The 17,746-nt window shown below is 42.2% G+C and overlaps 1 protein-coding gene across 1 annotated transcript in view; it reads left to right on the top strand.

Moving 5' to 3' along the window:
* Nucleotide 1: 1 nt before the first annotated feature.
* Nucleotides 2-17,746, top strand: part of FBXL17 (F-box and leucine rich repeat protein 17) — a gene marked incomplete at its 5' end in the record, with an annotated part of 503,150 nt that continues 485,405 nt past the window's right edge. The window contains 2 exons of the mRNA XM_019531720.1: nt 2-175; nt 17,351-17,473. Coding sequence (XP_019387265.1) covers nt 2-175; nt 17,351-17,473 — 297 coding nt within the window. The remainder of the gene's footprint in view (nt 176-17,350; nt 17,474-17,746) is intronic.

Below are 17,746 nucleotides of genomic sequence, written 5' to 3'. Positions count from 1 at the left end.
GGGCGCGGGGGACGCCGCGCCGCCCTCCCCGGGCCCGCAGTCAACGCCGCCTCACGGCGACGACAGCACTGAGCCGGGCTGCCAGGAGCCCGACGAGCCCCCCGGCGACGCCTGCCGGGAGCCGCCGGCCCCGCCGCCCAACATCAACCAGCTGCCGCCCTCCATCCTGCTCAAGGTGTGTGCCAGGGCCCGCGGCTGCGCCGGGCCAGGGGACATCCCGCGTGCAGGAGCTCTTGAGGGTTTGGTGCCTGCCCCTCTGGCTGCCAGCCCCTCAGGCCTGGTGGCCAAGTTCGGTTTTGGGGCCCAAGCGCCCAGCCTGCCAGAGTGCCAGCACCCGCTGGGACGTCCTGCCGAACTGTTGGGTGAGGGCAGCTCGTGCCCCCATGGGGTGTGTTGGGCTGTGTGGAAATGGCCAGCCACTTGCCTTTGCCAACTCTCTCCTCTCCGGGCTTATCTTCCCCTCTCTTTGGGCCCTGCGGGGGACCCAGGCAGGTGGAGGTGTGGGGGCTGAGGGGTGATGGGCACCCCCTGGCTGGGTGGGGAAGAAGGGAAAAACAGGTACATCCTGATTTTGTTGAGGGCTGCAGGACCGCTTTCCTGTCCCTCACCTGTTTACACCCCTGGGCAGAGTTTCACTGGGCAGTGTCTGCTGGCTCCGTGGATTCATTTGAGGGCCAGCAGGCGCTGTCTGAGGTGCTCTGCTCTGTGTCCCACTTAGGTAGCTCATTTTGAGTGCATTATTCTCACTCCCATCCCAGTTTTGATTTCTTGTCCTAAGCAATCCGTGATATGCCGCCTAGTGGCTTTGGCCTGCGTCACAGTATGGTACATCAAAAGCCACAACTTGGTTGAACCCTTCTTCTTGGCTCCATGTTTACGATGAGAAATAAGCAGCCCACCACGCTAGGTGGCATGTTTAGTTCCAAGACTTTCTTTAGGAATGTCTGTCCTCTCCCCCTTGCAAGTCCCTAGCAGACAAATGAAAAATTTAACTCACGTGTCTTTGGCAGTTGTGTCCATCCCATGCGCTCATTCGCCCCCTTTGCTTGTTGGTCTGGTTGACAAGAAGTGACTTGTTGGTGCTCTGGGAATGAGAAAGGTAGATGAGCACTAATGGGAGAATTAAGTGGACTGCTGGAGTGACCGGGTTTTTGAATGAAGGGATAATTTGGTCGAAAAGGAAATACTGTTTTGTTTTTTAAATGAGTTTGGTTAGCTATATTTAGGCAACTGAAATGCAAAATTTACAACAATGTCTTTAATTGTAAGGTCCTGTGTGTGTAATATGGCAAAACTGTGGGCTTCTGTTGTCATAGATTTTGTTATTTTGATATTTGACTTACAGCTTTCTTACAATCCTAGTTTTTGTTCTGTTAACCATCTTTAACGATGAATCTGTCAGTGTTTACAATTTTCTGGTATTATGTCTCTCCTAACTAGCTGTTTCTTAGCCAGGTTTGATGTGTTGACTCTTTCCTGAGAAATCAAACTCTTCTATTCTGTTCTGCATTTTCTCTAGTTACCCTCTTTTTCAGTTTATCTAATTTCTGATGAAGGCAGATGTGATGCTGTAGCTGTACCAAATGCAACAACTACCTCCTTCCACAGTGCTTAAATGTTGCCCTGTGTGTATATAAGCTGTGGTTGACACTTTGCAAGCTCCTCTCTTTTGGTGTCAATTTCTTGGTCCTCTTCAGCTTGATTGCTTTTCCTTTCTTTCTCAGTCTGAATATTTATGTTATTTTTCTTCATGAGATTGAGGTTTTTTTGTTTCAAAACCACATTCTCCTAGTGTTCTTTCTTTCCATGTTCTATGTCCTTCCTTCTATGTCCAGTGCTTTCTTATTTAATTTAAGCCTGTGAATGCTGTTATTGGGTGTTTCCTTACTTTCCCTGTTGTTTATAAAGTTGAGTAAAATGTGACTGCATCCAACCATTGTGATATTTTCTATAGTTTAACACAGGGCTGTCTAATTTGTGACCCATGAACTCCCATTCTTGCATCCTATGCTTCTCATGTTTTCCCCTGCTGCTATGGAAACCACACCTCAATGTTACTGGGGTCTCTGGGTTCTCTCCCTCTTCCAGTGTCTCTTTCTTGTTGCCCCCTTGGTGACAGGGGAGGCAATGGGAGGCAGTCACGGGGCAGTGCAGCTGGCCACTCAGAAATGTCATAGTTTCATAGACAGTCCTGATATAATGTAATGTTTGTTTAGACTTTTAAGGTCCTTATGTGTACTGAAAATGCATCTAAGCCAGTTATTTCAGATTTTGTGATATACTGTATACATATGATAATATATATAATGTACTTTATGTATCTTCTCCATTTAAGCCCTAGTCTGGAAAATACTTAAATATGTTTTTAGGGTGTGTGAGAGGTCTCATTAAAGCAGGTTAGTTCAAATGGTTGCTCTCAAGTAGCCTTACTTTGTACTTCTGTCAGAACAATTGAATCTGTATGGCTGTATTGATTGTTTATAAGCTAGTGTTCTTGGTTTTTTCAGTTTATTTTTTAGGGGAATTCAGTTTTTATTCTACAATATTTGTTGCAGAATTGAACATTCTAGGAACTAAAGTTAGACTGAACTGACAGTAATTTCCAGGATCATCATCTTTTTTTTTTTTTTTTTGAAGATCACTGGTACAGTTTCTTTTCTCTGATCTTCTAATACTTCCGCAGTTCCACAGAACTTTTCAAAAATAGCAGCTTAGTATATCTAGTAGTGTTTACCCATCCACACCCACACCAGTTTGGCTTATTTTGTTTATGTTCACAGTTCTTCCAATGTTTTCTTCTGTGTTCATCTAGAGTAGATAGCTTTGCTACTCCCTAATAGCTTGAATTTCTCTCTTTTTCTTCTTTTATATAGAAAGGTTTCATTAAAAATCTCTGAAGCCAAGTTCATGCTTCTCCTGACTTTTTAATACTTGCTATTTTTCTAGTATAATTTCCCTTTATATAATATATTTGTAAAAGCCCTTTTTTTTTATCTGAACTCCGTAACTAAACTTGTACTTTTGGTTGCTTATGTCCCCTTTTACTTCAGTTTGAGATTTTTTTTTAACTTCAGATTTCTGACCAGTCTTGTTGGTATTAGCTATCATAACAGTGCCCACAAATCTCAGTTAGACTTATGGTGTTTTAAGCTCTACAGCTATGATGTTCAACATTTCAGGTTCCGGGGGTCAGGTAAGTGGTGCGGGATCAATCTAGATGTAGATCTGGTCAGCAGACCTGATCCAACATGTGGTTGGGGCCAGGTGTCATCTGGCATCCCCAAGGTATCTGCAGGGCTTGGAAATTTGGCATTAGGAGAGAGGTAGCAGTGTTAATTGCCACCACTTCCTTGTCACCAAATTCCTTGGCCTGTGGGGAGCCCCGTGGGCTGGATGACATGGCTCTATGGGCCGGATGCTCTAAATGGATACGAAGACAGTCCCTGCTCCAAAGAGCTTACTATTTAATTATGACAAGTTGCAAAAGAAGGGAAAAGGGACCATGTCAGAATTGAAACGAGTATCTGTTTTTGTAGGAAACATAGTTATATGGGCTTAAACTTATGAGAAGAGGGCTCTCCTGACAAGCTCTTGAGAGTTGAAACTATATTTAGCTATTCTGTTTTTTATTATGCACTAAGGTAGTTAATTGCTTGGTAGGATGGAGGACAAACCAAGGCATAGTTTTATTAACTTGCCCACTTTAATTGTTAAAGTTAGGTATATCAGTTCTGTGGAGGCTCTGTGGTTATGGAGGACTTGAGAGTGCCAAATGTAGGTATCTATATGTAAAAAGGGAGAAAAGAAAACCTGGGGAATTCTGCTTTGGGGAGTCAGCAGTTTTTGACTTGCAAAGGGATTGTACCAGTCTGTGGAGTTAGGGTAGTGGCACTGATTCTGTGGTTGGGTTATTTGGCAGTGTTTGGCAGTTGGGTAAGGTCATTGGTGGTGAGTGGATGAGAAGCCTATTAGCAGCCTTAAATCTCTGTTTATTCAGCTGACTTCTGCTCAAAGCATGCTGTCCCCTGTTCTAGATTAGTCAACCTAATATTGTTATCTTGAAAAATATGGGAACAAAGTGTTAAGGACCATAGAGGATAACAAAGTGGGAAGAAACAGCCAGCATGCATTTGCCAAAAACAAATCATGCCAAATCACTCTCATTTCCTTCTTTGATGAGGCAACCAATCATTGGTAGAAGTAGTAGATGTGGTATATCTTGAGGCCATATACAGACATTCCATTTCTTTTGAGAGTGTTGTCGTTGTTATCCAAGCAGAAACCATGTGTGTACAGATGTTTAGGATTTTTGTCCCAGATCAAAATGGCCACTCTAGGAGAAAAATAATTTGGAAACAACCAGGATTAAATTACTCCCAGGAAAGTTGTTCCTGGGAGGGTGAATGTCTGCATGTCTACACATTCTTTTCTGAGAGGCCAAAGTACAGCCTTGCAGCATCCCAGGGTGCTTTTCTCTCTCTCCCTCCAGAGACAATATGTTGCTTGCTGGATTCTGCTGCTCCAGCTGAGCAGGGAACAGAGCATGCCCCCTTCACAGTGCCCTACATTATGATGCAGGGAGACGCAGGCAAATCTGGGTCAGCCAGACCAGGCTGCTTTGTGTACCTGTCACTAGGCAGACTGAAGGAGTTTGCAGAGCATGCTGATATGTGTGCGCAAGGGCCCTCTGGGTGCTCAGTGTCAACACTTTAAGCTCTTTGCCCTTAAAGGGATCAACATTCGAATATCTGTTCAGGCATCTATGGGTAAGTGTTTCTACCAGGAGAACAAACCTGGGAGAATTCACCCAAGTTTTTTGAACATGTGTACACAGCTTTATTTTAGTAATGCTTTTGACATTCCCATACAACGTTCCCTTAAACTAGGGGAAGGTGGTCTGAATGACACCTTCAAGAGCAAATTGGATGCTTATCTTGCTGGGATCCTATGACCCCAGCTGACTTCCTGCCCTTTGGGTCGGGGGCTGGACTCGATGATCTTCCGAGGTCCCTTCTAACCCTAATGTCTGTGAAATCTATGAAATTACAATGAAGTGGATGGTAAACTGAAGTTAGATAATGTACTACTGACAACCACTTTAATTGGTATGACTTGTGAATAGGTTCTACAGGGGCCTACCCGGGGTTGCTACAGTTTGCTACTTACTAACGACTTGTGTGGTAGAGTAGAGATTACTTTTACACAATTTATGCATGACATCAAGCTGGAAGGGGTTGCAGGCAGATAAGATTAGAATTCAAAATGTTATTGATAAATTGGAGAAACAGCCTGAAATCAGCATTACTAAATTCAATAAAAGTATGTACTACACCGAAAACTACAAAGCAAATTACTACACTGACAAAGAAAATTAAAATGCACACATTCTAAGTGGCTAGGCAGCAGCTCTTCAGGAAAAGGATCTGGGGATTTTAGTGGTTCACCAACTGAATGAGTTTACAGCATGACACTGTTGCAAGATAGTGAATCCGATTGTAGGATTCAGACAAGCTGGAGAGAATAATAATAATAAAAACCAAACAAAAAAAGTTTTCAAAACATGGCCTCTGAGGAAAGATTTAAGGAACTGAGTTTTTTAGCCTAGGAAGAGTGAGTGAGGTGTAGGTCTTTATGGGTGGTGATCAACAATTCTTTAATTCCCTTAAGTAATCACTGAACTTGGAGCAAGGGGGATGTAGGTTAGATATTGGGGAAGAAAAATTCTGACTGTAAGGATACTTAAGAACTGTAACAGGGTGTATTGTAACCAGTTTGTCATTTGAGATATTTATTAAGAGGTTAGATAACACCTTTTGGGGATGGCTTACGTGGCTTGATCTTGCCTCAGAGCATGGAGAGGATGACACTGTGAAGTCTTTCTCCATCTCTCAGTTTCTACAGTCTTAATGCTAAATGCATACTTAGTTAATGCTGGTGTTTTGAATTTTCGTCATTTATTTTTAGTATCAGTATGAGCATTAGTGAAAAAAAAAATCAAATGTGATGAGATTAATTCAGTGTGAAGAAGTGAAACCTGTTGGTTCAAGGGTTCTGGTGTCCAATGCTGGAATACCAATGCATTGGCTTATAGTAAGTCTAGTCATACTTGGAAGATTAACAGGGTCTAGAAACACACAGATGCATGCACACACATTTAAAGAGGTAGATTCTGTAGACTCTGACACCAGTTTATGCTTAGTAGTTATATTCAATCTGAAAGATTGAAAGGTTGGAAGCATAGGTATCCATGCTGTAGGCTATGGAGGAAAATGAGGACTTCTTGAATAGGAGTCATGAGAAGCTGGCACTAGAGAGGCTAAAGGTAAAAGAAGAGAAGTGACAGCATGTGACCATTAGAAAAAGGAGGGTCTCCAGAATTCAAGAGGAACAGATTGAAGTCAGAAACTGCTTTTAAGAACTCTGCAGTGGAACAGCTGAGGTGAAGATAGAGGTGAGGATATATGCAGCCAATGACTCATTAGTGTAGAGGCAGGAAGTGCAGGGCCCCAGAAACTGGGGATCTAAGACCCCCAGCACCAAGAATGAAGAGAAGAATGGTGGTGATTGGAGACACTATTCTGCAGGAGACAAAAGTACAAATTTGTTGTCTGGATTTGGGGTCCTGGGAAGTGTGCTGTTTCTCTGGAGCCTGTATTTGGGATGTTACAGCAAGACTTCCAGAGCTTATTGTAGCAAGTACTGGGGCACAGGGGTGACCGTGACATAATGGGTGGATATTCTGGGAAGAAGGGCTGCTGTCAAGAGATGGGAGCCATGTAAGCAGAACTAGAAGGAGCATTTTTGGGCATCATCTGGCCAACCTAGTAAGCAGGGCTGTATACGAGGTTCCATAGGGGATGGTGAACAGGAGCCTCCAGCAGCTAAGCAAGCAATCCAGAGGTGAAAGGACTGAAAGCAGCAGTTCAACTCTGGGAAGGGTCCAGAGAGTTACAGGACAGCAACAAGTGATGCAGTAGAGAAACGAGTAGATTGGAAGGCAAAATAAGTACGTTTATACAGATGCAAAAACTATGGGGAGCAAACAAGATAAGCTGGAAGTCACAACATGTGAAAGGAGCCATGATCTGATTGGTATCACAAAGACCCAGTGGGATACCTCTTATGACTGAGAACCTACTTAAGTTGTGGTTTCATGACTTCTGTGGAAAGAGCATGCAGTTTGAAAGAGAGCTGCTGAGAAGCTGAGCTAGTGACATAGATAGACCCAGTGAAGGCACCATCAGGAGAGTGAAGGGGTTTTGGCGCCATCTTTTAAGAAGCCAGATGCAATGCTGCAACAGTTCTACAGTGTGAAGACGATGAATGAAAAGACATCCACTGAAAGCCGCTTGAGATGCTACGTTTGTGCTAGTGGAGGCATTCATGGCTGCCAACATGCCTCTGGAGAAAATTGTTAACCTTAAAGTAAGGCACTACTTGAACAAACACTTGCCAGATGCTGACAGTTTTCCATGTGCAAGCAAACTTTGCTGAGATTATCTACAAGGATTAATTGCTTCACATGTTCAGTCTACAAAATCCGCATTGGCAGGATATGAATCGGTCTTGATTTGTAGCAGATGAAGCAACAGATGCCCAAGATAACTATGTTCTGCACATTTTATTTGTACCTGGGTACTGGACAGACTGCAACCTGCCTTTGTTTCAAAGAGAGCCAGTTCACCTTGTGTCTGTCGATTTTTCTACTGTGGCACAAGCTGTAGTGAAGGCTGTTGTAAAGTATGGTTTGGAAGTTAACAGGATCTCAGCATTTCTGTCTGATAATGCAGTGTACATGTGGAAAACTTTCTGATGTGCTTCATGGAATGATGTCCAATGCAATTCATATATCCTGTAATGCACACATCCTTTCTTTAGTAAGTGACATCTGAAGCATATGTTTTCCTGATGTGGATAGCCTGGTTTTCTCTTTTAAAAAGCATTCATACATTGTCCAGGCCATAAGTTTCGATATAGGCAGTCCATTGCCAATCAAACACACACTACACATGACTATGTGACTTTTATCAGTGCTGGTGCTTACAAGGCGAAATTCCTGTTTTAATACAGTTTGTTACCACAGAGAATATGAAGTACTACAAGGAGTTTGTGCACAAGGAGTTTGAAATCACCCAGCACAAAGTGCATGCTTAAACTATGCAATCTCTTAAGACAGGGCAATGTTGAAGACCAAGTTTGTGACTGAAAATGATCCAGTTAATGAACCTTCTAATGTGGTTTGAAAATCAGCAGGCTTTGATCCATCAAGTGCACAACAAGCTGATAGATTTGATAAATTGGGTCTAAGACATGGCATCACAGGAACTTTCAAATTGTCAGTGTGAAAATCAGTGGAGACAAGAACTGTTCCAGACAATATCTGCAAAGTCAAATCAGTACTACCAGTATGATTAGTCACTACCACTGCATTTTAAACAACTAGCTGCTGCCTTTTTTTAGTGCTGTTCATATTTTTGACTCGTCAGGTGCCTTTGCTGAGTTTTGACCTTCAGCTACTGAAATCAGTCTGTGGATGGAAGAAGGAGCATGACAATGAACATGCTGCTTACATGAACTTTGTCAAAGAGTGCCAGATGCCTTTGACTGTGACTGTTTTGAGAGTCTGTTTCAGATCAGTTTCCACATCTCTACAACTAGGCAAAATTATCCAAAAGTTATGAGAGAGTCCTTATGAGTGACTTCAGTTTTCCAGACATCTGCTGGAAGAATAGTACAACTAAGCACAAAATGTCAAGCCGGTTCTTAATGTATGTGGAGGAAGAGTCAAAGAAGGCACTGCTATTCAACAGCTACTTTGCCTCAGCCTTCACAAAAAAAATTAAGCTGCAGCCAGGCATGTAATAGGAATCATTGGATAAGGAAGGGGACAAGCTGAGGAATGTGATAGAGAGTTTTGATGGGTCTGAATGGATTCAAATCAGCAGGGCCTGATGAACCTTATCTTAGGATACTGAAGGAATTGCCAGAAGAGATCTCGGAGCCTTTGGCAATGATATTCGTGAAGTCATGGGAGAAAGGCCAGGTACCAGAGACTAGAAAGCGCCAACAGTGCCTCTCTTTAAAAAAGGGCAAAAAGGAGCCCCTGGAAAACTATGGACAGGTTAGCTGTACCTCAGTACCTGGGAAGTTCCTGGAACATATCTGAAAGAAGTACATTTGCAAGTAGCTGGAGGAAGAAAGGCTGATTATAAGCAGCTGACGTGGGTTTATTAAGAACAGATCATGCCAAACAAACTTGATCTCCCTTTTTGACTAAGTAACTACTTTGATGGGTGAAAGGAAATGCTGTGGCTACAGTGTATCTGCATTTCAGCAAGGCTTTTGGTTAGGTCTCGCATGACATTCTCACAAATTGGAGAAATGTGTGCTAGACAAGAATACTGCAAGATGGATGAACAACTCACTCAGTAGCCCCAAGCACAGAATAGTTATACGTTGATCCAAGTCAGATTGGCAAGAGGTTTCCTTTGGAGTCCCATAGGGGTCAGTCCTGGGCCCTGTACTGTTTTATGTGATTGTTAAAGATTTAGATGTTAGAATAGAGGGCTTCTTGAATAAATCTACAGAAGGCACAAAACTCAGAAAGATTGCCAATGTGCTGGAAGACAGGAGTTTAATTCAGAGGGATCTTGACAGATTGGGAAGCTGGACTATGGAGCTAAGAGGATGAAGTTGAATGCTGGCTGTTGCAGGGTGCGACACTTCAGGAAGAGTAATCAAAAACACATTCAAAATGGGTGACACCTGCTTGGATGGCAGCACTGCAGAGAAGGATCTGGGACTCCTGGTGGATTGTAGACTCAGTGCGAGTCTTCAGCATGATAGCAGCCTTCAGATATCTGACGGGCTGCCATAAAGATGAGGGAAAAGACCTCTTTAACTGGAGAGAGCAGAATGTGGACAAATGGTTTGAAGTTGTAGCAAAGTAGGTTTAGATTGAATATCTAAACCTCAGGAATAAACGTCTCTGTTAGAACAGAGAGGCAGTGAAACAGACTGTTTAGGGAAGTTGTGGAATCTCCATCATTGGAGGTGTTCAAGAGGAGGTTGGATAAACATTGGACAGGGATGAACCAGGAGTAGTTGTGTCTGTGCTATGCTCATGGTATTTTCCATACTGTACATGGTACATTTCCGTACTGGGCGTTGCCATAGGGGGCTGAGAAGGAATTTTTCTCTTTTTTATTGTTAACACTTTAAGGGGTGGTGGTGTTCCTCAGAAACATTGGGTGTGGGCTGCAACCAGGGCTGGTGATTTGGACCAGGGTGTAACAGTACTCCTATTGGGACTTAAACCCAGGGGTTCCTGGGTAGAGGGTCTTGCCCCTTTGTTTAGGGTCACACTGATTGCCACATTTGGGGTGACGAAGATATTTTACTCCATGATCAGATTGGTAAGGACTGTGGAGTTTTTTATGTTCTGCTGTAGAAAGGGGTGTGGTCCTTTTCCTTGCATCTCTCCAACCCATTTTAAAAACTCCTGGATGTAATGTTTGCAGCAGTAGGATGTTGGCTGCTGTGATCCTCTTGCTTTTCCTGTGGGAAGTTAGGTATTATGTCTTATGGTTGTGTCAGATTTGCCAGTGAAGTTGTAGTAATAGCTTAGACAATGATTTTTATAGGATGGTTTGGATAATCTCTAGTGGGGCATTGGACTAGACCTCTGAAGGTCCTTTCTAGCCCTACTTTTTCTATGATTCTGTGACTGAAGTAGGCATAAATGACACTAAACGATAAACCTTTTTTTGTTATTTTTTTAAGTTAAGTTCCTAGTGGTTGTCTGCTGAAATTCATGGCATTTCTACTTACTTTTTTTGTTCCAAGCATCAACATCAGCTGACCAGACATGCTAATCTCACTGTGCTGTTAGCAACGCAGCTGAGAGAACCTTCAGAAGCATTGATATTGTTAGAAAGAGAGCTTGGTTTATGTGTGGAAGGTTATATTTTCAGTAGCAGTAGTATCCAGAAATATTAACCGAAATTGATGGAAGGGACTTTTGCCCATACCATGAAAAACTTCTGACTTATTAGTTATGCTGGATTTTCATGAAAATGCATTTACCAAAGAGCTCTGTAAGTGTCTATACTTACTGAGCTACACAATTGATGTAATATCATGAGGAAAAAGAAGAGAAGAATGAGAGTTTGGAAAGTCAGAGAAAAGGTAAATTTGTGAATACCATGAAGGAACAAAGAAATTGGGTTGGTTGAAGTGGTGTATAATTAATATTTAAGTTTAGACAGCAAACCTGTGACATGGCATCACACACATTTTGTGTTTCAGCTGTTGGGAACTATGTAGATTTTTTCAGTTTTGTATTGAAAAAAGTTACTGGAGGTTCTTTTTCATGAATTTTAAACTAAAGGTATCACTTGCCTATGTTTAACAATAGCATTAAACAGTAGTAGTGGGAGATGCAAGCTCTCTTTTCATTTCAATAGGTAGGGCTTTAAACAACATGATAGGATGACAGTAAGGGGCTAAGCATTTATTTTTAACCTCCGGGGTGTAAAGAGTCTGTTTTGCTGTATCTGAAAGTCCTAACACTTGTCCTAACACTGTTTCTATTTCTGTCATTCTGAAACTGGCTTACTTCTGCCCTTGTAAGCTTTTTCTAAAATTAATTCGAGGTTAACTGGATTACATTGTATATTCTTGTCCTGTTGGGGAGGTTTAGGTTGGGCAGCAAGACTGCCAGGTAAAGAATGCAGTACTGAAAGCCTCAGAAGACAAGTTGTTTGAAGTTGGCTACTGTCTTCATACCTTGGTACACATGGTTAGGAATTAAGTTATAAACTTGACTACCTGAACAATGTTGCAGAAGCCAAGGATTATGGGACTTGGTCATCTGTAGGGATGTAAATATTGTTGAAAAATATTTGTTTAACCTCCTCTAACTATATTGGTTAAACAATTAATTGATAACATAGCAACTCATATGTAGCTCCCAGAGCCCTTTGCCTTGGGGAGGGAGCAGGAGGCAAATTCAGCCAGACGAAACAGCCTGTGTGAAGCCCTGCCCTGGGAGGGAGGGAGTGCCTACAAACCACCAGCCAACTGCTTAACTGGTGAGTGTAATGACTGCTCACTGTTTTCCTCTTAGGCTATGGGTACTAGTTCGCCCTTGGCCCTTCCCCTCCTCTCTTATACGGTCCTCCCTCCCTCCCTCCTGCTGTCTTCTGAGTCCTTTCTTTCCCCTTTTCCATGCTAGACTGCACCTGCTCTGAGCTAAAGGATAACCGGTAAGCTAACCGGTTATGACTGCACTTACTGGTTTAATGGTTAATTCTTTAATCTTTCACCTCCCTAGTTATCTGAAGAGCACAATGAAGAAAAAGCTAAAAATAATAATTGGCATATTTTGTTGCAAGTGAATGTACTTGTTATGAGCTATAGTTGCATATAGGTAGGAAGAAGGATGTAATGAAAATCAGTTAATGTTACTGTGGAATTATTAAGATCTTTGAAGGTAAAAAAGCACTGTGCTGTATTTAAGTAATTTATTTTCTATATTTACCCAAATCCAAGATGACTTTAAATTTAAGATAACTTTCCAATAATTAGGTTTTATATGTGTAAAATTATTTTCCACATATAGAACCTGATTATTGGGAGGTTGTGTTAAATTTGTCCTCCACAAACCAGCAGTGGGGACCAAGGGGTCTGTTCCCTTTGTACCCTGCCCTTGTTTTCACTGTATCTGCTACCTGCCCTAAATGCCTGCCCTTCCCATTCCCCTCCCTTGCATGTGAGTTGTTATATTCATAAAAATAAATAAGTTAACCAAGTTCCTGAAACTGATTCAATTGCACTGGATACAAAGAATTAGTTTCATCCTGAAAGATATTACTAAGGAGCCAGAACTCTTTCACACTCCTCTTAGCAAAACTAATGCAGAAGGCATGGCAGGGTGGCACCTTAGAGCAGTGGTTTTCAACCTTTTTTCATTTGTGGACGCTTACAAAATTTCAGATGGATGTGCGGACTCCTTTGCATTGTAAGTGTGGGTATTCACATACTTTTGATTGATCATAGTCATCTTTCACGAACCCCTTACACATAGTCTGTAGACCTTCAGGTTTGCATATACAGCAGGTTGAAAACCACTGCTTTAGGGATTAACTTGTTCAAAAAGGCATAAGCTTTCATAAGAGACATCGTATAAATCAAGAATCAAGATTTTGTTTTGATAATTAAACTTGAATCAGTTTCATAAGTACTTGACTTTATTTCTCAATGAAAAATACCTGCTTTCCAGGTATTGATATGTGAAATGTTATACTACTGTAATAACTTCAAGCATAAAATATTTGATTCATACTTGCAACTCTTAATGTTCACAATGAAAGAGCATGTAGCAGTACACCATGAGCTATTTAAAAGCCAATATTCTGTCTACATTTTGTAAATTTATTTTTTTATTTTAAAGTTTAGTAATGAATTGTAACATAAAGCATTTCTAGTGTTTTAACAGAAACATTTTTTAGATGGAAAAAAATTAATTGAAATTTTAATCATGAAATTAATGATGGGTAAAATAGTATTGGTTTATAATTGATTTATAGTATGGGGTATGTACTTTGTCTTCACTGACAAGAAAAAGATACATTTTAAGTTATTTATCTTTCTATATGTGGTGTCTTTTAAAGAGTAGTATATTAGGTCTTAATTTAATTTTCTTATTTATGTTTTTGAGATAAATGTTTAATGGTTTTACAGCCATAACTCTGATTTAATATATTATCTTGTGTAGATAGCATGAATTTAAAACAAGTACCTTTTGGTAAGAGCTCTGTCCTTGCTCAGATTGGAATTCAGATTTTGAGTTCAATTTATGTGGTTGTCTTTTGGAATTTGAGGGGAGTTACCTTTGTAGGTAAGGGGTTAGGAGCTGTGTTGGATATTAACATCACACAGAAGTAAATATTGCTTCTAACTAGTGATTTACTTCATTTTTAGTAATTTAACGTTGATAGCTTATGCACTAGAGCAGCCCCAACTAATTAACTTTTTTTTCTTTTCCTTTCTCTTCCCTGCCCATATTCATAGCCCATAACATTTACCTTGAAGTTATAAAAACCCCCCCCAAGTATAGTATTTTAAGGCTCAGGTTCCCAAAGGCATTACCATTTATTTCTGTGGGAGGTAGGCACATGTATATCTTTAAAAGATCTGGGCCTTAGTGTTTCTCACAACTTCTAAATTTTTAAAAAGAAGCTGTAAAGTTCATTACAGATGCACTTTTATGTGAACTCCTCAGTAAAAGGTTATTTTAGGGCCTGAATAATATTCTCATCATTAATATAGTTCACCCTTAGATTTGTTAGTGAATTATCCTTGTCACTGTCAAACCTGTTTCAATAAAGAAACATGGAATGGACAGATGAGCGTTTCATCTGCTTTAAAGAAGAGGTGCTACTCGGGAACACACCACAACTGTTACGCTGTAACTGTAAAGTATACATGATTCTGTAGCGTTATGAGCTAAATTCTCCAATTTTGACCCTGGATGAAGCAGTTTTAAGTTGGAACAGTTCCTCTATTCTTGTGTTGCTACAGAATTAAGTAGAGATAAATTACAGCATAACAGCTTGTACTAGTATACTTTAACTAGTGAATTGCCCATCAAGAACTACAGCAGGGATGGAGGTGGTGGCGAGGCCAGCTCCACTCTGTCACCACCCTGTGCTGCCACTGCCTCGTGCAGCTTAAAGCATGTGAATGCCATACTACTTCTGCTTGAACAGGGATCCTATCTCATTCATAGTACAAAATGACCCCTGTTTGCTCAACGGGTAGCCATCAGGTCTACTGGCAGAAACACTCTAGAGTAGTGGTTGTCAACCAGGGGTATGCGTACCCCTAAGGATATTTAAAAAGGTCATAGGGAGTACGCAGAATGAATTAGTGGCCAGGAGTGCAGCCTGGCATTGTGGAGTAGCTGGGTTGGCTGGTAAGTCTGTTGTGCGGGAAGGGGCAGGGGAAAGAAGGAGGGGTGGAGGGGAACTGCGGTGAGGGAGGGAGTGGGGTTGGGCAGGGGCAGGCACTGCACAATGGGGCCAGGGTGCGGGGACAGAGCCTTGGCTCATCTGGGGGGAGGGTGGCTCCCACCTCAGTATGCACCCTGAGAGAACATGGGGGTATGTGCCCCCAGATCTATGTGTGGGGCAGGGCAGGCTGCTGCTGTGAGCTGGGGCTGCACTCGGTTCTTCCCGGCGGGGGGGCTGGGCTGGGTTGCGGTTGGGATGGGCAGCGGTGGTGCTGGGAATGGGGGCCCTGGGAGGGCTGCAGCCCCCCTCCCTCCATTATCCTGGAAAATAGGGCTATGATTCAGAGAGACCTATACAAATTGGAGGATTGGATCAAAATAAATCTGATGAACTTCAGTAAAGATAAGTGCAAAGTCCTGCACGTAGGACAGAACAATTACCAGTACAGACTGGGAACTAACTGTTCTTCATAAATGGACCTCAGTGTTACAGTGGACAGTAAACTGAATATGAGCCAACAGTGTGCCCTTATGGTGAAGAAGGCTAACAGCGTACTTGGCTGCATTAGAAGGAGTGTTGTCAGCTAGTTGAGGGAAGTGTTCCTTCCCTTCTGTTGGGCACTGGTGAGGCCACATCTGGAGTACTGTGTCCAATTTTGCACCCTCCATGCAGACAGGATGTAGACAAATTGGAGAGAGTCCAGCGGAGGGAAGTGAAAATGGTTAGGGGATGGGGGCACATGTCTTCTGGGGAGAGGCTGAGGGAACTGGGCTTATTTAGTTTGGAGAAGAGAAGACTGAGAAGGGATTTAATAGCAGCCTTTAACTACCTGAAGGGCGGGGGTTCCAAAGAAGGTGGAGCTGGACTGTTCTTAGTGGTGGCAGATGACAGGACAAGAACAGTGGTGTCAAGTTGTAGCAAGGGAAGTTTAGGTTAGATATTAGGAAGAATTTTCTGACTAGGAGGGTGGTGAAGTACAGGACAATGTTACCCAGAGGGGTTGTGGACTCCATTCTTGGAGGTTTTTAGGGCTTGGCTTGACAAAGTTCAGGCTGGAATGATCTAGTTGGGGCTGGTCCTGCTTTGAGCCGGGGGTAGGACTAGATCAGGGGTCAGCAACCCCTGGCATGTGTTTCGAGCATGGCGCACAAGGGCATTTTGCTTGGCAAGCCACCTCCAGCCTGGGCTGTAAGCAGCTGCTGCCAGCCATGGAGCCCAGGCTGCTCCCAGCAGGTGGCTGGGAGGCTGCAAGCCGTGCTGCAAACATACTGGGCTCTGTGGGCCAGCTGCAGCTGGAAGGCTGCAAACAGCTGCTCCAGGTTCCGGCATGTCAGCACTCCGGCACCTTCCAAGGTAGTCATTGTAGTTTTTTTGGCACTCCAGCCAAAAAACGTTGCCTACCCCTGGACTTAGATGATCTTCTTCCAACCCTAATTGCCTATGATTCTATGATGCGTGTCCCCTCTACAGTGCCCCTGTCTGCAGCCTTTCCTGCTGCTCTTCCATGCTTCTCTGTCTTTTACTGCAGAGGGGCTAGGGATCAGTGGAAAGGGTAAAGCTCAGGCCATCTGGGTGTTCCAGGGGCAGTATGGATGGGTGGAGATTTGGGGCCTCACAGGGGACTGGATTGAATTCTCCAGCAAAAGGTTGCTGACCCCTAGTGTAAAGGATTGGATTTGAAAAACTGCTAGCCCTGCACTCTGATTATTGCATGATTTGTATTGCTAAAATTCTGGGCTACTCCATTATATCACTAGGTGTGTCTGTGGTTTTCTTTCTTTTTAGTTGAAAAACAGCAGTTTTAGTTCGCTTAAGTTTGTTTTTTTTTTTACATAATTGCCTTAAAAGGATAAAGAGGAGACTTATTTCTCTCAAAACTGAAAGATAACTCCTTAGATGCATTTGTTTACTGCTCATAAATGTGTGCAGCACTGTGTTGATATTTTAATAATTGGACCTGTCATGTTAAATAAGCAAGGAAAATGTACTTCAGTCATAACCATATTGTATTGTTTAAAAGGTCTGCTGTTTCATAGTTACATGGAAAATGTTAGAGGTAACAGTTGTGCCTGAACTAGATGTTTAAGGAGACTGCACCTTCTCTTTCTTACAGCTAATCTGTTTGAGATATACCCATCAAGTTGTGGGAAGCTTTATGTTTGGCTAGTTTTTAGTTGTTGACAGAGCAATTGTTAGGTAAACACTACAAACCACTGGTGCTTACAGTGACTGCGTTCTGGTTTGTCTTGTACATGATTTCATGATTAATAAATAAGGAAAGCCCTGAGTTCTTATATTTGGTTATCAGACCTGACAAGTGTTTTTCTTCTTTACAGATATTTTCCAATTTATCGTTGAATGAGCGCTGTCTTTCAGCATCGTTAGTCTGTAAATACTGGCGTGACCTCTGTTTAGACTTCCAGTTCTGGAAGCAGCTGGACCTCAGTAGTCGTCAGCAGGTATGGTGGAGCACTGCATGGATTATGAAGTGCAATTATGAAAATAGATTGTATGTGACTGATTTAAAATTTGTTCTTAAGACTTTTTCTTGCTTTTGTCTCATGTTAGATGGCGCCTTCCTTACTTCTACTTTTCCACTTTTGTTTTGGTAGTTTTCATTTTTTCTAGTGGGCTGTCGTTAAAAACTGAAGTCCTTTGTTGGAATAGTGTGAGAATGTGGCTTAGTTAAAATACTGTGCATTTCTCAGCTACTCGGGGTATAGTTTTTGTGA

Source organism: Crocodylus porosus, unplaced genomic scaffold (genome assembly GCF_001723895.1).
Source record: "Crocodylus porosus isolate Cpor-Errol unplaced genomic scaffold, CroPor_comp1, whole genome shotgun sequence".
NCBI lineage: Eukaryota > Metazoa > Chordata > Crocodylia > Crocodylidae > Crocodylus > Crocodylus porosus.
This window is presented reverse-complemented; position numbering and strand designations above follow the sequence as displayed.